The sequence below is a fragment of the Rhinoderma darwinii genome, chromosome 5 (assembly GCF_050947455.1).
Source record: "Rhinoderma darwinii isolate aRhiDar2 chromosome 5, aRhiDar2.hap1, whole genome shotgun sequence".
Lineage (NCBI taxonomy): Eukaryota > Metazoa > Chordata > Amphibia > Anura > Rhinodermatidae > Rhinoderma > Rhinoderma darwinii.
Genome location: NC_134691.1, coordinates 269,620,492 through 269,637,404, shown reverse-complemented (window position 1 = coordinate 269,637,404; position 16,913 = coordinate 269,620,492). Strand labels below are relative to the sequence as shown.

Sequence of the window (16,913 nt, the reverse complement as noted above, 5' to 3'; positions counted from 1 at the left end):
TTACCCTAAAATAGACTTTTTATTTGTGATCCTTGTTTTCTACCGTAAATTTTTATATACTACATGTCTATTATAGGGTAATTGGGTCAGGGCTAGCGTAACGATGATTGGTGGGAGGAACAGGTTTTTTTTTTGGTGGGGGGCTTATTTTATTTATTTATTTTTGCTTCTTGTTTTACTTTTATTTTTTTATAACTATTGTCTGACCCTCAAAGTTTAGAAAATACTTTTGGGGACTTTATAATTTTAATTAGATTTTTTTACACAATACTTTTCCACTGTTTTTGAGGCTGCTCAGCTGCCCCAGTTACATGGGCAATCAGCCCTGTTACAGTGATTATTGTCACTGATAGGGCTGTGCTGGTTCTAAAAAGATCAAGCATTAGCCTCCTACTACCGGCATCCTGGCGATCATGTGACCTGTCACATGACCACTGGGACCATTAGAGTCAGCTACAGTTCATTGAGAACTTTGTACGCCAGTACAAAGAAGACAGAAGAAGTGAAAACCGCTTCTTTCTTGTCTCCAGGAACCGCGGCAGTTCTTGACTGCCGGATACTTGAATTTTAGCTGCCAGGTCGCTCGGCCAGCCAGCATACACCTGCACCGCATATATACTATCCCGCAGGCTTTTAGGACCTGGACCACCCATCGTATATATACCATCAATGGGACCTGATATGTAGAGGATTATGGGATACTCTAAATTTATGGTAAACTATAGCAGAGAACCTTGAGTAAGAAATGTTCATAAAAATGGGCCTCTATAATCAGTGGAATTTACTTAATGGATATGTCTCTTTTTTTGCTGCTAGAATTGTCCATTCTCACATTTTACTGCAGCTCTGTGCTGTAAATTCTGAATTATCAGGCTTTCCAGATTATCAAATGCAGAATTAAAAGAATTTTGCTTCATGTAGAATGAGGCAACTCACTCGGTGCAGATCTTATACTGAAAATGTCCGTTTATATCATTTGTAGATAACATAAATACCTACCCATCTCCAGCTTTTCAAGGAGAATGTGAAGGACGTGGGGACTCTTTACTCTCTTTAGAAGAAAGGTAAGTAAAAGAAAATTTGGACTTCCATTTGGCCTGTTCTATTTGATTTGTGTAATTTTGGATACATTTAGTGTCCCTTCTTATATTTTTGTTATGGTAAAAGAAAAAAAAGTGCATTTTACTTTGCTACCATCGCATGTTAAATTAGGCCACATTCAGACGTGGTCGATTTTTTTTCGTGACTTTTTGGTGTTTAGAGTGCAATACATGTGAATAGGTTTAATGAAAGCCCTATCCACATGTAGCAGAAAAAAATCAGAGCAGATTCATGGAAAAAAAACCTCTGCCACGTCTGAATCCACCCTAAGGGTATGTTCCTAAGTGCCGAATATGCTGCAGATTTTCTGCAATGGAAAAATCCACAGCAAAATCTCAGAAATCTACAGGTAAATAAGTTACAGTAATCTACATCAAATAGTGCGCTATAGTTGCAAAAACGCAATGTAGCTGCAGTTTTAACTCTGGAATCGGAGGGGAATCGCTATAAAACCTGCAAAACACAGCTTGCTCTTTTCACAATATATTTTATGCTCCCCATACAAGTCTATAGGAAAAAAAAATTAGAAATCTCAGTTTAGAATCTGCAGCATAAATTGACATGCTGCGAATTATAGAGTCGCACAACAGTTGCATTGCCGCACGGATTTTAGCTGCATCGTGGAGATGAGATTTGTTAAAATCTCATCTACTTTGCTGCTAATATAAATGCTATACATTTTCCGCACATTGATCAGTTGCGGAAAATCCGCAGCATATCCTACTGTAAGAACACACCCTTAGGGTATTTTACCTGTGAAAACCATATCGCAAAAACACAGAATTTTTACGTAAAATTGCATTTGCAAAACATATGGCCTTAAAGAGGCTCTGTCACCACATTATAAGTGGCCTATCTTCTACATAATATGATCGGCGCTGTAATGTAGATTAGAGCAGTGTTTTTATTTAGAAAACCAATCATTTTTGATGGATTTATGACCTATTTTAGCTTTATGCTAATGATTTTCTTAATGGACGACTGGGCGTGTTTTACTTTTTGACCAAGTGGGCGTTGTAAAGAGAAGTGTATGACGCTGACCAATCAGTGACCGATCAGCGACATACACTTCTCTCCATTCATTTACACAGCATATAGTTATCTTATTACATCACTATGTGCAGCCACATAAACACACTATAACGTTACTGCAGTGTCCTGACAATGAATATACATTACCTCCAGCCAGGACGTGATGTCTATTCGGAATCCTGACATTTCTGTAGCGTCTGTGTGATATTTACAGCAAGGCAAGCGTAATCTCGTTTTAAATGACAGGTTACATCATAATCTTGCGAGATTACGCTTGCCTTGCTGTAAATCTCACACAGACGCTACAGAAGTGTCAGGATTCTGAATAGACATCACGTCCTGGCTGGAGTTAATGTATATTCACTGTCAGGACACTTGAGCAGCGTTATAGTGTGTTTATGTGACTGCACATAGTGATGTAATAAAATCACTATATGCTGTGTAAATGAATGGGGAGAAGTGTATGACGCCGATTGGTCACTGATTGGTCAGCGTCATACACTTCTCTCCACAACGCCCACTTGGTCAAAAAGTAAAACACGCCCAATTGCCCATTAAGAAACTCATTAGCATAAAGCTAATATAGGTCATAACGCCGTCAAAAATGATCATTTTTCTAAATAAAAACACTGCTGTAATCTATATTAAGGCGCCAATCATATTATGTACAAGATAGGACACTTATAATGTGGTGACAGAACCTCTTTAAATCCAGGACATAAGTTCCAAAAATATTGTGTTCCTTGGCTAATAGGATGGCTGAAAGAATATAGAAGACTGAAAGAATAGTTATGAGTCTGTTGCATTTATGAGGGGAGCACTCCCCTCGCCTCTCTATGCCTCCCCCAGTGCATACACAGCAGCCTGTCAGTCACCGCAGTGAAGGGCGGTGGGTGGGTGGGTAGAGGCGGGGGAGCACTTCCTTCATTAATGCAGTTGACCCATAACAATGAGTCCACTGTATTCTTTTAGCAATCATATTATCCAAATGGGACAAAAAGTTTGTGCCAATTTGTCTACTAGAAGTAGATGTAATATTGAGCGGACATAGCAGCTTAATTGGAAAGTTGCTGAATCACTGAATAAAAATGTTGGTGTTAACAATTTCTGCCAATGCTGCCCACCTAGAACATCCAATGCTACAAAACACCTCTTCTTGCAAGTGTCACTTAAAACTTCTATTCCATATTTTAGATTTTATTATTTCTATTTACTAAAAAAAGAACAGACTTTGTATTAATGGTCATTACATTATACCATAAAAATTTCTAGTAAAATAAGGTAAATAACAACTATTTGCATGTTCTTAAAGTGTGTACGAGCTGGAGATTGAACCAACAGATCAAACTGGAGAATATGCTGAAAGAGAGCTAGAAGAATATACCTATGAAGAAGAAATAAATGAAAATGATGACCTGAAAACCTCAGAGGAAACCTATGGCGAGAGGGTTGAGGCCGAGATCACAAGAGATGGTATGTTCTATATAAATTAATTATAAACTACATAGAGAAGTAGCCAATTTTAGGGATTATTTAGCAAATACTGTGCAAGATATCAGAAATTTATTTCTGTTCTCATTTAGACGGCTGTAATGAAGCCGCATTTCTGCATCCGTATCACAGCCAAGGACTTGTGGATGTATATTTAATAACAGCATCATAAGGATCATGATTCTGTTAGTTCTGGTCATTATACCTGCTGTTGGGCTTGAATTTGCGGCCATATTATGGATGCAAAAATGCCGCTGCAATACGGCCATCCGAATGAGGCCTAAGGCTGGGTTCCCCTGTAGCGTAAACGCTGCAGAATTTTGGCAATGGAATTCTGTGCGGACATTCCGCAGCATTTACAGTAGCAGCAAAGTGGATGAGATTCAGAAAATCTCATGCTCCCGCTGTGGAAAAAAACTGCAGCTTAAATGTTAATAAATTGCCCTGCGGTGTGGAATTTAATTCCGCAGCATGTCAATTTATGCTGCGTTTTTGTAGATTTTTAGTTGTGGGTTTTCCCCATTGATTTCAATGAGGATGCAAAATCCGCAACAGAAAGCCGAGTGATGCGACTTTTACAACATATTCACAGTGATTACGCCACAAAAATCGCAACTACGGAAAAAAAAATCATACTTACCCAGAACGCCCTCCTTCTTCCTGCAGTCCAGGCTCCTGGGATGAGGTTTCATCTCATGTGACCACTGCAGCCAATCACAGGCTGTAGCGCCGGTCACATTGGATGATACGTCAACCCAGGAGGCCATCCTGGATGACGTCAGAGGGCCAGCCTTCTGGGATGACGTTACGTCCCACGTGACCGCCGCTGCAGCTAATCACAGACTGCAGTGGTCACATTGGCTGCAGCGTCATCCTAGGAGGCAAGAACGAACTGCACAGGAGGGACGCGTCGCCATAACAGCAGGTTATGTAAGTATAAGCGTTTTTTTACCGCTGCTTTCTGCAGCGGAAACTCTGTCAGAAAAAATGCACCACAATGTGGTGCGGTTTTCTGACGAAATGTACCAGGTCGGATACGCTGAGTAGTTTTTACGCAGCGTATCCGTCTCAAGGGAACCCGGCCTAATTGTGTGTTCTGGCTGACGTCTCTCACCTGTTAAGCACCAGTCATGCACTTCCAATGAAACCAGGCATCTCAAATATGCATTTCTAGTTCCTCTCTGCATTTCCATACAATCCAACTCCCAGAGTGATGGGAACATCTAAATCTCTAGGATGTTCTCATCTCAAATGTCACTGCAGAACTTGAAGAATGTTACATTGTAACTAACGCTTCTATTCATGAGTCTATGTTCCCATAGTCAGGATTTGATGAGGATTTATTAAAGGTGCGGATTCAGCGCTAAAAGAGGATCTGTCACCGCGAGAAAAATTAACATGTTTATTATTTGCACTGAGAAGCTGCAAATTAGCCCCATTTGAACAACAACGGGGCTATTCCTCGTGTGGATCTGGCGCCGCATCTGCAGAAAAAATTTGAGTGTCAGCCTCGGATTTCTTCTGCATATTTTTTGTAATTCTTTTGCCATAAGTAAATCCTGAAGGTGTGAACACAGCCCTATGCTTTGAATAAAATCTCCAGTACTAGATATGAGCGAGTTTCCTGTTTTTTTTTTTTCTTCTGGTCCGATTCAATCCGTTCTGAATACATTTTCCCTAATCCCTGTTACCCGGATGTCAAGGTCATGCAAACCTTTTTCTAATCTGTAAATTGGTAGCCGGTGCCTGCCGGCAGCCGTTATTTTGCCACGATTCGTGCACCATGAATCACAGAAGTTTCGGATTTCGACGAATCCGTAACTTTTGGGAAATTTGGACTGTATTCGAATTGTGTAGAATCGATTCACACATCTCTAACCAGAACATCCAAACTAGAGATTTCTGCTGTTTTTCATTTCATGAATGGGCTTCATTTTGTCCTTTGAAATCACACTTGTGAACATGATTTATATACACATATATAAATATATATATATATATATATATATATATATATACACACACACACACACACTATAGTGTTATAAATGCTATTGTAGTATAAAATAAAGTAACCAGCCAGGAAAAATCATACATTGGGATACTCAGGGTCTGAGTGGGCCGTGTAAACTTTTGAGATTCAATGATCACCATAAATATGTCATGCACCGCCCGTTTAATCCGCTGCACGACACATAATGCAATGTATTCGTTTTGTACATTGTTTCTTTAAGTAGCATAGATATTGGTAATATATTTTATGTGACTGTAAGTAGGGGAACCAACATTTTTCATGGAAAACTGTTTCTCTGGGTTACTGTTTTGTGGTACTTTATGGAAGAAATGCGGTCAAGGCGTTTACATGTGATGTTCAATGATTTAAGTTGTAATCAAGGGGAAATAAACAATAAAGAAACTTTATCTTCCCTAGAAACCACAAATTTTGGAACATCTGGTTGCAATAAAAATATTAATAAAATTGTATTTAGATGTACTATGTGTATAGTATGTACTTGCTTGCTAGGGAATGTGGCTTGTATGAAGGGCCGCTTTAACCATAAGGAAAACGGTGCACTTGCACAGGGCAAACTGGCAGCCATCCTCAGGATGCAAGAAAACTATGGCACAGCATAGAGCCATTGGCTCCCTGCCATCCTTTATAGTAGGCCAGAGGTGCCTGGGCTCGGGGTAGGGGGCGCGTGCTCCGGACCGCAGAAGAAGTAGCCGAGGAGGGAGAACAAAAGCTGCGGCTGGGTGCAGCCTGCAGGGAGGACACGACAAAGATTCGGGACCAGCGGAGGAGGGACCAGCTGTTTTCATGTGTCCGGTGCATGAGGGGGCCCGTGCGGTCACATGCGGTCATGTCCCCCTGGGAGCCTTGTGCCCTGGGCGACTGCCCGAACCGCCCTAATGATGATCCGCCACTACCTGGGGGCCTAATGTAATCCCCCAGGTCGGACATCTTTCTGCTCCTATTAAGATCCCATGCACACGAACGTGCTTTTGCGGCTGCAATTCCCCCGAAAATCCACGGGAGAATTGTGGCCCCATTCATTTCAATGGGCATATGCACACGGCCAGGAGCCTGGACCGTAAAAAGAACGGACGGGTCTTATTACGGCCGTCTTTTGCTTTCCAGACTCATAGAAAATAATGCATGCGGCCACGAGCACGGCCCGCGATTTGTGGGCGGCTCGCGGGTGACACTCTGCGGCCTGCCGACCCGAAAATCACGGCCGTGCACATGGCTACTGTTGTGTACATGAGGCCTTAGCCATGCCAGAGGCTGAATAAAGTTGACATGTTATATTTACCGCATGGTGAACAGAGGAAAAACAAAATCCCAAAAACAAAAGAAGAATTACTGTTTTTTCCGATTCCATCCCACAATGAATTAATTTCAGTTTCCCAGTACATTATATGGTACAGATGTAGCCAAGTTTATCTTGACTCTGATAACTTACTGCAGCGTGATATTACACAACTAAAGCCATTGAAAGCCATTGAAAAAGTCAAGTTAAAGTTTCTGTAACTGTGTATTTAATGCGTATTGGCCTCATGCACACTTCCATCACCGTGTTCACGGCCGTTTTTCACGGATCCGTGTGTCCGTTATGGTAACCGTGTGCTTTCCGTGTGTACTCCGTGTCCGTTCCGTGTTTCCGTTAAAAAAACGGAATGCATTAAGCTTCATTTGAACTTGTCACATGTCCCAGGAAACACGCATAGGAAGGTCACATGAAGTTTTTAGTGCTGTTTTTAGTGAACTTTGGCACGCCCTGCTGTTGCTAGGGCAACGGATCCGTCAAAAATGGACATCACACGGAAGCCTTTCGTGTGCCGTCCGTTTTTTTCACAGACCCATTGACTTCTATGGGCCCCACGGTCACGGAATCACTGACAAAAGTAGGACATGCTCTACTTTTGACGGAACGGAACAGCGGATCCGTGAAAATAACGAATGTGTGCATGGGCCCATTGAAATGAATGGGTGAGGGTGCTATCAGTGAAAAAAACGGATAGCACCCTGAAGGAAAAAACTGAAGTGGGCATGATTCCTAAGACAAGATAAAGATGGCTACATCTGTACATTAAATGGCACCATTAAAAACTACAACTCATCCCGCAAAAAACAAGCCCTCATACAAGCCCAAAATCGGGGAAAATGAAAAACCGAAATGTAGGCTTCAGCGGCAAGGGGTTAAATCCATGTTTTGTAGGGGATTTAGAGATCCATGTCAAAAGAACATAGCTCCAGCCCTGTATAAAGATACGTTAAGAAATTAGTCAACACGTTCAGTATTAACTCAAAATGGCGTTCAAGGTTGGAAATTCACTTTCAAGCTACACTGCGACTTTGGATGCGCAGCTTCAAGTTGCATACCCGTCGCATGACAAAAAATGTGTGCCATTCGTCTGTGACTTGCTTTCGCATTGAAGTCACATGTTATATTTAACCCTTTAAAGATGCAGCTCATTTTGGCCTTGAGGACAGAGCATATATTTCAGTTTTTGCCTCACTGTTCCGAGAGCCAAAACATTTTCTTTTTTGCTGACCTCACGTCTTGTTTTTCTCATTTTTGGGAAGTATATCTGCACTGAAGAGGCTGCACAGCTTCACGGAGCGCCATGCTCCAGCATCTTTACGCTCAGTGCTTTTCATATCTCGTTGTCTGTAGTAGAAATCTGCCATTTGCTGCAATGGAACTGCACGTGCCACGTGCATTACAGTTCCAATGCAGTGAACCAGAGATTTCCAACTCCATACAAACTCTGAGATTCGAACATCTTGGAGTCTGAAGGTAAAAGGGCATAAGATATTTAAAGGTGAACCTTCCCTTTAAGTTTGTAAGATGTTATCATGATGTAGCATGCATCATATTATCATTTAAAATTGAATACTAACATTTAATCAGCTTAATTGAGGAATTGCATCGTGTTTCGCAGCGCAGACAATTACCCCGTAAACATTTGTACCACTGGGTGGTGCTGTCGGGTACGGTATTTTTTTCTGCCTGAATTTGAATTTTTTGTGCTTCTTTTTCTGCATGGATACATTAAATTTTTGGTCAAACAATCTGATTCGTTTCTGTTTGCCGTGAAAATCTGAATTATAGTTGCAACATACCTGATGACGCTTAGTTTCTTTCATAGCTGTTCATGGAACCAAACGAGATTAATTCAAATGAAACAAGACGACTTATGTTTAATCCTGTCTGTTTTAGTTGCAGACGAGTGCTTACTGGCTGTTAAATATGGCACAATATGCGGGGACGTCCAGCGCATGTGGTACTATATAAAAGATGTTGATGCATGCTCTCAGTTCTGGTATGGAGGTTGTGATGGCAATGGAAACAGATTTAGCACTGAGAATGAATGTCTACAAGTATGCTCTTCCAAACGTAAGTTTTATTTAGACTGCAAAGAATATAAATTTTGCTTAAATCGGCCTTCCTACTTGGGTCAAAAACGAATTAAAGCCTGGATATATATTTAACAGGAGAATTATGCCATTCATTTCTTTGGAAAATAGGTATTAAACAGTTAAATGAGAACTGTTAAAACTTGGAATGGAAATACTTTGAATTAACTTCTATTGAAATCCCAATATGGAAAACAATATAAGCCAGTGTAGAGAAAAACTATTTAATGCAAAGTCTATATCCAGGGCAATTCGTTTCCAGCTCAATATCTGGACGCTATTATAAAGCAGTTTGCAATTTCCTTAAGATTAGATCAGTTGTAGACAATTTGTATCCGCGTATGTGTACTTTTCTGAGCTTTATCATGTGGCTTGGTCTTATCTTGTTCATGTTTTGATGGAACGATATCACTTAGTGTTTCATGGCCTCTATAGTATTATCATGTTTCTTCCATGTTTGGATATATATTGTATACCATGGTTTCCCCCCCCCCTTTCTTTTCCATTGATCACTCTATAATATTTTTTGGTGGTTCTGGTGCATGTAGCTTATTTTTGGTGGTTTTGGTTCATGTAGCTTATTTTTGGTGGTTCTGGTGCATGCAGCTTGTAATCTTTCTGCCCATGCTGTAATAAAAATTAAACCTTTTTCTGGTTTGTGTCACTGCAAGTGGAACTGCAATATAAAGCATGTAAGAGGGAAATAACAGAGGAGGCTGTGGATTTCAGATTTGACTTTCTATAAATAATACACTCACGGTTGCCAACCTCCACTTCCGTAATTTCTGGACTACTTAGCTAAAAATCACAGACAGACCAAAATTTTTACGGACACATTACAAAATCAAGAGTTAATGATAAAGAGATATAGCCCCTTGAAGATAGTGTCCCCAGTAGATAGTGTCCCCCCAGAGTCCCCTGTAGATTGTGCACCCCAGAGAGTCCCCTGTCGATAGTGCCCCCAACTTTGCCCAATGAAAAAAAATAATCATTATATGCTCACCTGTCCCCGTTCCTGCACCATCCTCCAGTGACGCAGACCTGGTCAGAGACCAGGCCTCATTCAGTGCAATGACGCAGTCGGGGCGATGATGTCATCACGCTGACTGCATCATTGCTAAAGCGCCGAATGGCAAGGCACAGGAATGAAAGCTCACGTGCCTAGAGACGGAGTGCTGCTAGACTAATTAATTTTATCCGCGTCCTTAGGACGCGGATACAATTAAGTGCAGGTGACCTGCTTCACCCCGGTTCTCCGAACAAGCTATAATTTTAACAACCGGTTCAGGAGAACCTGTGCGAACCAGCCGGATCCCTCCCCTGGCACCGCGGCCGCTGCTTCCCTTGTCTTGTTTGCACTGCATATGTCAACTTTGGCGCATGCACAGTGCAAACTTTTGGGGGGGAAACAAATCACTGTCAGTGTTTTTTTTCTGCTGGATACTATGGACAGCGGAAAAATACACAAGTTTTTTTGCGGACTGTCCGTAAGTATAGGGACGGATGCCACCCATGAATACACCTTTGCTGCAGTCACTGATACTAGCTATTCCTTAAAGATGCACTCCAGGTTTTTTTCTATCATTAGATACCTATTCCCCAATATATATACTCAGCAAGGATTACCTTATTTAGCTATGGCTTTCTATCTGAATTCTTCTCTTTAGTTGGATCATGTAACCTTACGATGTAATTGAGAATCAGCCTCTTCACTTCCTGATTTATGGACTGTACCAAAGAGGTTTTCCACGGTGTCAGTGTAATTTGTATCCCAATCGTTTTTTTACTTTCTGAGCCATTTTCTTATTATGCCACTTAGGCTATAATAGCCAGAGGGGCGGTAACGCTGAGGTTTCACTTGGGGCAGTGTCTGTGTTGGCTGTATGACGATGTCCTATCAGCATCATACAGCTTCTGCCCTTCCCTGCACAGCGTGATCTTGTGATAGAAGCTGAGATTTTTATGTAAATACACTATCTCGTGATAAAATCGGAGATCGCGCTGCGCAGGGAAGGGGAGAAGCTTTATGACGCTGCCCCCCAGTGAAGCCTCAGTGTTACCGCCCCTTTGGCTAGTATAGCCTAATTAGCATAATAAGAAAAGATAGCTCAGAAAGTAAAAAATAGTTTGGGATACAAATTACACGGAAATCATCAGTGTGACATCGCCTATGACATGAGGTAGGAAATTGGGCTTTACTAAACTGGTGTCGGGTCTTCTTTAAGGGAACCTGTGAGCAGATTAATGCTACCCTAACAACTGTGCAGTACACTTTTTTTTCCAAATTTTTTGCGCCCTTTTTTGCACGCAGCCGTAGAAGGTAATCCAAGGACTGCAGGCAAAAAAGGCTGCAAAAGACACTCTTAAACGAGCGCCAGAAAAAACATGCAACCAAAAAACTCTGTGTGAACTGACCCTAATGCTATTTTATCTTTATATGTTGCATTTTACTGATGTATAGTTTTCTTCACACTCAGGTCAAAACACAAATGAGGGATTACAGATCCAAAATAAAGGTATGGTTAGATGCACATTTCACTTAAAGTTCTTGGGTTTCATTTGTTACTTTTTATGTATATACACCATTCAGCCATAACATTAAAACCACTGACAGGTGAAGTGAATGCCATTGATTATCTTGTAAGGGTATGTTCACACGAGGTCATTACGTCCGTAATTGACGGACGTATTTCGGCCGCAAGTACCGGACCTAACACAGTGCAGGGAGCCGGGCTCCTAGCATCATACTTATGTACGACGCTAGGAGTCACTGCCTCGCTGCCGGACAACTGTCTCATACTGAAAACATGATTACAGTACGGGACAGTTGTCCGGCAGCGAGGCAGGGACTCCTAGCATCGTACATAAGTATGATGCTAGGAACTCGGCTCCCTGCACTGTGTTAGGTCCGGTACTTGCGGCCGAAATACGTCCGTCAATTACGGACGTAATGACCTCGTGTGAACATACCCTTACAATGGCGCCTGTCAAGGGGTAGGATATTTTAGACAGCAATTAAACAGACAGTTCTTGATGTTGATGTTTTGGAAACAGAAAAAATGGGCTGAGTGAATTTGAATCAGGACAAATTGTGATGGCTAGATGGGTTAGAGCAGGGGTCTCAAACTCCCCTGGGTAAATGGGCTGCACATAGAAAAAATTTGAACTTGACGGGTCCCATTACTTTCAAATTTGATACAATGCAAAATTATTGTTAATCCATTAGTTATTTGAACTACTATAACAATACTACATCACTATAAAACTACTACATTACTATAATACTAAATTACTATATTAATACTACATTACTATATTAATACTACATTACTATAATACTCCATTACTATAATACTACAATACTATAACACTACTACATTACTATAATAATACTACATTACTACAACACTACATTACTATAATACTACAATACTATAACACTACTACATTACTATAACACTACTACATTACTTTAACTCTACTACATTACTATAATACTACTACGTTACTATAATACTACATTACTATAACACTATTACATTACTATAATACTACTACATTACTATAATACTACATTACTATAATAATACATTACTACAATACTACATTACTATAATAATACATTACTATAATACTACATTACTTTAACTCTACCACATTACTATAACACTACTACATTACTATACTACTACATTACTTTAACTCTACCACATTACTATAACACTACTACATTACTATACTACTACATTACTATAATACTACATTACTATAACACTACTACATTACTTTAGCTCTACTACATTACTATAATACTACATTACTATAACACTACTACATTACTTTAACTCTACTACATTACTATAACACTACTACGTTACTATAATACTACTACGTTACTATAATACTACATTACTATAACACTACTACATTACTATAATACTACTACATTACTATAATACTACATTACTATAATAATACATTACTATAATACTACATTACTATAACACTACTACATTATTTTAACTCTACTACATTACTATAATACTACATTACTATAACACTACTACATTACTATAATACTACTATGTTGCTATAACACTACTACATTACTATAACACTACTACATTACTATAATACTACTACATTACTATAATACTACCTTACTATAATAATACATTACTTTAACTTTACTACAGTACTATAATACTACATTACTATAACACTACTACATTACTATAATACTACGACGTTACTATAATAATACATTACTATAATACTACTACATTACTATAATACTACATTATTATAATAATACATTACTATAATACTACATTACTATAATACTACATTACTATAATAATACATTACTATAATACTACATTACTATAACACTACTACATTACTTTAACTCTACTACATTACTATAACACTACTACGTTACTATAATACTACTACGTTACTATAATACTACATTACTATAACACTACTACATTACTATAACACTACTACATTACTATAATACTACTACATTACTATAATACTACATTACTATAATAATACATTACTATAATACTACATTACTATAATAATACATTACTATAATACTACATTACTAGAACACTACTACATTACTAGAACACTAGTAAATTACTTTAACTCTGCTACATTACTATAATACTACATTACTATAATACTACTACGTTACTATAATACTACATTACTATAACACTACTACATTACTATAATACTACTACATTACTATAATACTACATTACTATAATACATTACTATAATAATACATTACATTACTATAACACTGCTACATTACTTTAACTCTGCTACATTACTATAATACTACATAAGGCTATGTTCACACGGAGTATTTTGCCGAGTTTTTTGACGCAGAAACCGCGTTGCAAAACTCAGCAAAAACGGCCCGAAAACGCCTCCCATTGAACGCCTCCCATTGAAAATCGGCGTGCAGGGAGAGGAAAATCTGCTTCAAAGTTCCAAACTGAATTTTGAGGCAGATATTCCTCCTGCAAAATACTCCGTGTGAACATAGCCTTACTATAATACTACTACGTTACTATAATACTACATTACTATAACACTACTACATTACTATAATACTACATTACTATAATACATTACTATAATACTACATTACTATAATACTACATTACTATAACACTACTACATTACTATAATACTACTACATTACTATAATACTACATTACTATAATAATACATTACTATAATACTACTACATTACTATAATACTACATTACTATAACACTACTACATTACTATAACAATACTACATTACTATAATACTACTACATTACTATAACAATACTACATTACTATAATACTACTACATTACTATAACAATACTACATTACTATAATACTACTACATTACTATAATACTACATTACCCTCCCATTGAACGCCTCCCATTGAAAATCGGCGTGCAGGGAGAGGAAAATCTGCTTCAAAGTTCCAAACTGAATTTTGAGGCAGATATTCCTCCTGCAAAATACTCCGTGTGAACATAGCCTTACTATAATACTACTACGTTACTATAATACTACATTACTATAACACTACTACATTACTATAATACTACATTACTATAATACATTACTATAATACTACATTACTATAATACTACATTACTATAACACTACTACATTACTATAATACTACTACATTACTATAATACTACATTACTATAATAATACATTACTATAATACTACTACATTACTATAATACTACATTACTATAACACTACTACATTACTATAACAATACTACATTACTATAATACTACTACATTACTATAACAATACTACATTACTATAATACTACTACATTACTATAACAATACTACATTACTATAATACTACTACATTACTATAATACTACATTACCATAATAATACTATATTACTATAACAATACTACATTACTATAATAATACTACATTACTATAACAATACTACATTACTATAACAATACTACATTACTATAATACTACATTACCATGATAATAATAATAATACTACATTACTATAACAATACTACATTACTATTACAATACTACATTACTACAACAATACTAAATTACTGTAAAAATACTACATTATTATAACAATATTACATTACTATAATAATAGCGCCAGGTTTAAATTTACCAGAAATTTGGGAATTTACTCTATGTGCTTATTTTAACAATCCAGTTTTCCAGTTTCAGTGTCGCTAAGTGCAGTCTGGTGGCTCAGGTGGCAGCGTTTGGCACACCCAAGAATGTCAAGATTTGGCAGCCCCTTCTTAGATAGTGCCACAGTGCCCTCTGCAGATATTTCCACAGTGCCCTCTGAAGATATGCCACAGTGCCCTCTGTAGATACTGCCACCCCCGTAGATAATGCCACAGTGCCCTCTGTAGAGACTGCCGCAGTGCCCTCTGTAGACACTGCCACAGTACCCTCTGTAAAAACTGCCACATCCCCCGTAGATAATGCCACACCCCTCCTAGATAATGCTACAGTGCCCTCTGTAGATAGTGCCACACTGCCTTCTGTAGATAATGCCACACTGCCCTCTGTAGATAATGCCACACTGCCCTATGTAGATAATGCCACCCCTGTAAATGGTGCCACCCCCTGTAGATAACGCTACCCCCTGTCCCCTGTAGATAGTGCCATTGGAACTCCCTCTAGGAATGGTATCCCCAGTCAGAGCATAGGCCGGGGATTCTGCTCCAGGAGTAGCCACTGACGTCACTGTCCATATATGGACAGTGACGTCAAGGGCTTCCCCAGGCACAGAGCTTAAAGTAGCGCAGTATTTGGTGAGCAGAGGAGCTCCTTCTGCTCTTCCGCTCTGAACTGATGCTGAAGCAGGGAGCTGAAGATTCCTTGCTTCAGCATTGGGTTCAATCGTATCTGCATCCTGAGCAGAGGCATATCAAGGTTCTCCAGCACCCGGGGCAAAGATTCAGTTTGGCGCCCCCCAACCTCTTTCCCGACATCTCCTTCCCCCTCGCCGTGTTTGTTTTCTCCACCAATTGACGTGTCATTTATTTTCCACATTTCTTTTTATGTAACGTGAGCATAAAAACATTTGTAAATTTTACAAGCAATATGGTTCTATACACAACACCAGAACCAAGCTCAGTACATATATACAGCACCAGCACAAATACAGCTCAATTTAGTGCAACCCCTTCCGTATAGGTATGTATGGCGTAAAACTACAGCTCCCAGCATGGCCCGAACAATGATAAGGATATGCTGGGAGATGCTGTTTCACAAAAATAAATCCTAACAATCATACTACCATCTCGCTGCAGATCATATAGTGACTACATTACTGATTAGAGACAGAATGAACATTTACATTAGGTGACTCACCGGTGACGTCTCAGATTCAAGTTCTTTTTCTCCATCCGGTCCAGACCTCTATGATGACTTCTCCCGGTCACAGACCATTTTCTGCAGTTTGCCGCTCACGTGTCTTCAGCTTCTCAATTTTCCAACATTTCTGCACCTATAAATAAAGATAAAGTTCTCATTATACCACACACTACGCACCTAAATATAATAGCGTCATACATTGCACCTCTAATTATAATAGCACCATACACCGTGTCCCACACACACACTGTGCCCCCTGTAGATAGTGCCTGCCATAGAGCCCCCTGTAGATAGTGCCTGCCATAGAGCCCCTGTAGATAGTGCCCCCATATAGCCCACCCCTGTATATAGTGTCCCACAAATAACTCCCCCTATAGTGCTCTGCAGATAGCCCACGCCTGTATATAGCCCCGTGTAGATATAGCCCAGCCCTGTATATAGTGCTC

The 16,913-nt window shown here is 39.1% G+C and overlaps 1 protein-coding gene across 1 annotated transcript in view; it reads left to right on the top strand.

Moving 5' to 3' along the window:
• The window catches only part of LOC142652590 (collagen alpha-4(VI) chain-like), a 142,682-nt gene that overhangs the window by 103,939 nt on the left and 21,830 nt on the right, over nucleotides 1–16,913 (top strand). The window contains exons 39-42 of the mRNA XM_075828245.1: nucleotides 983–1,064; nucleotides 3,446–3,606; nucleotides 8,850–9,026; nucleotides 11,524–11,562. Of these exons, the coding sequence (XP_075684360.1) occupies nucleotides 983–1,064; nucleotides 3,446–3,606; nucleotides 8,850–9,026; nucleotides 11,524–11,562 (459 nt within the window). The remainder of the gene's footprint in view (nucleotides 1–982; nucleotides 1,065–3,445; nucleotides 3,607–8,849; nucleotides 9,027–11,523; nucleotides 11,563–16,913) is intronic.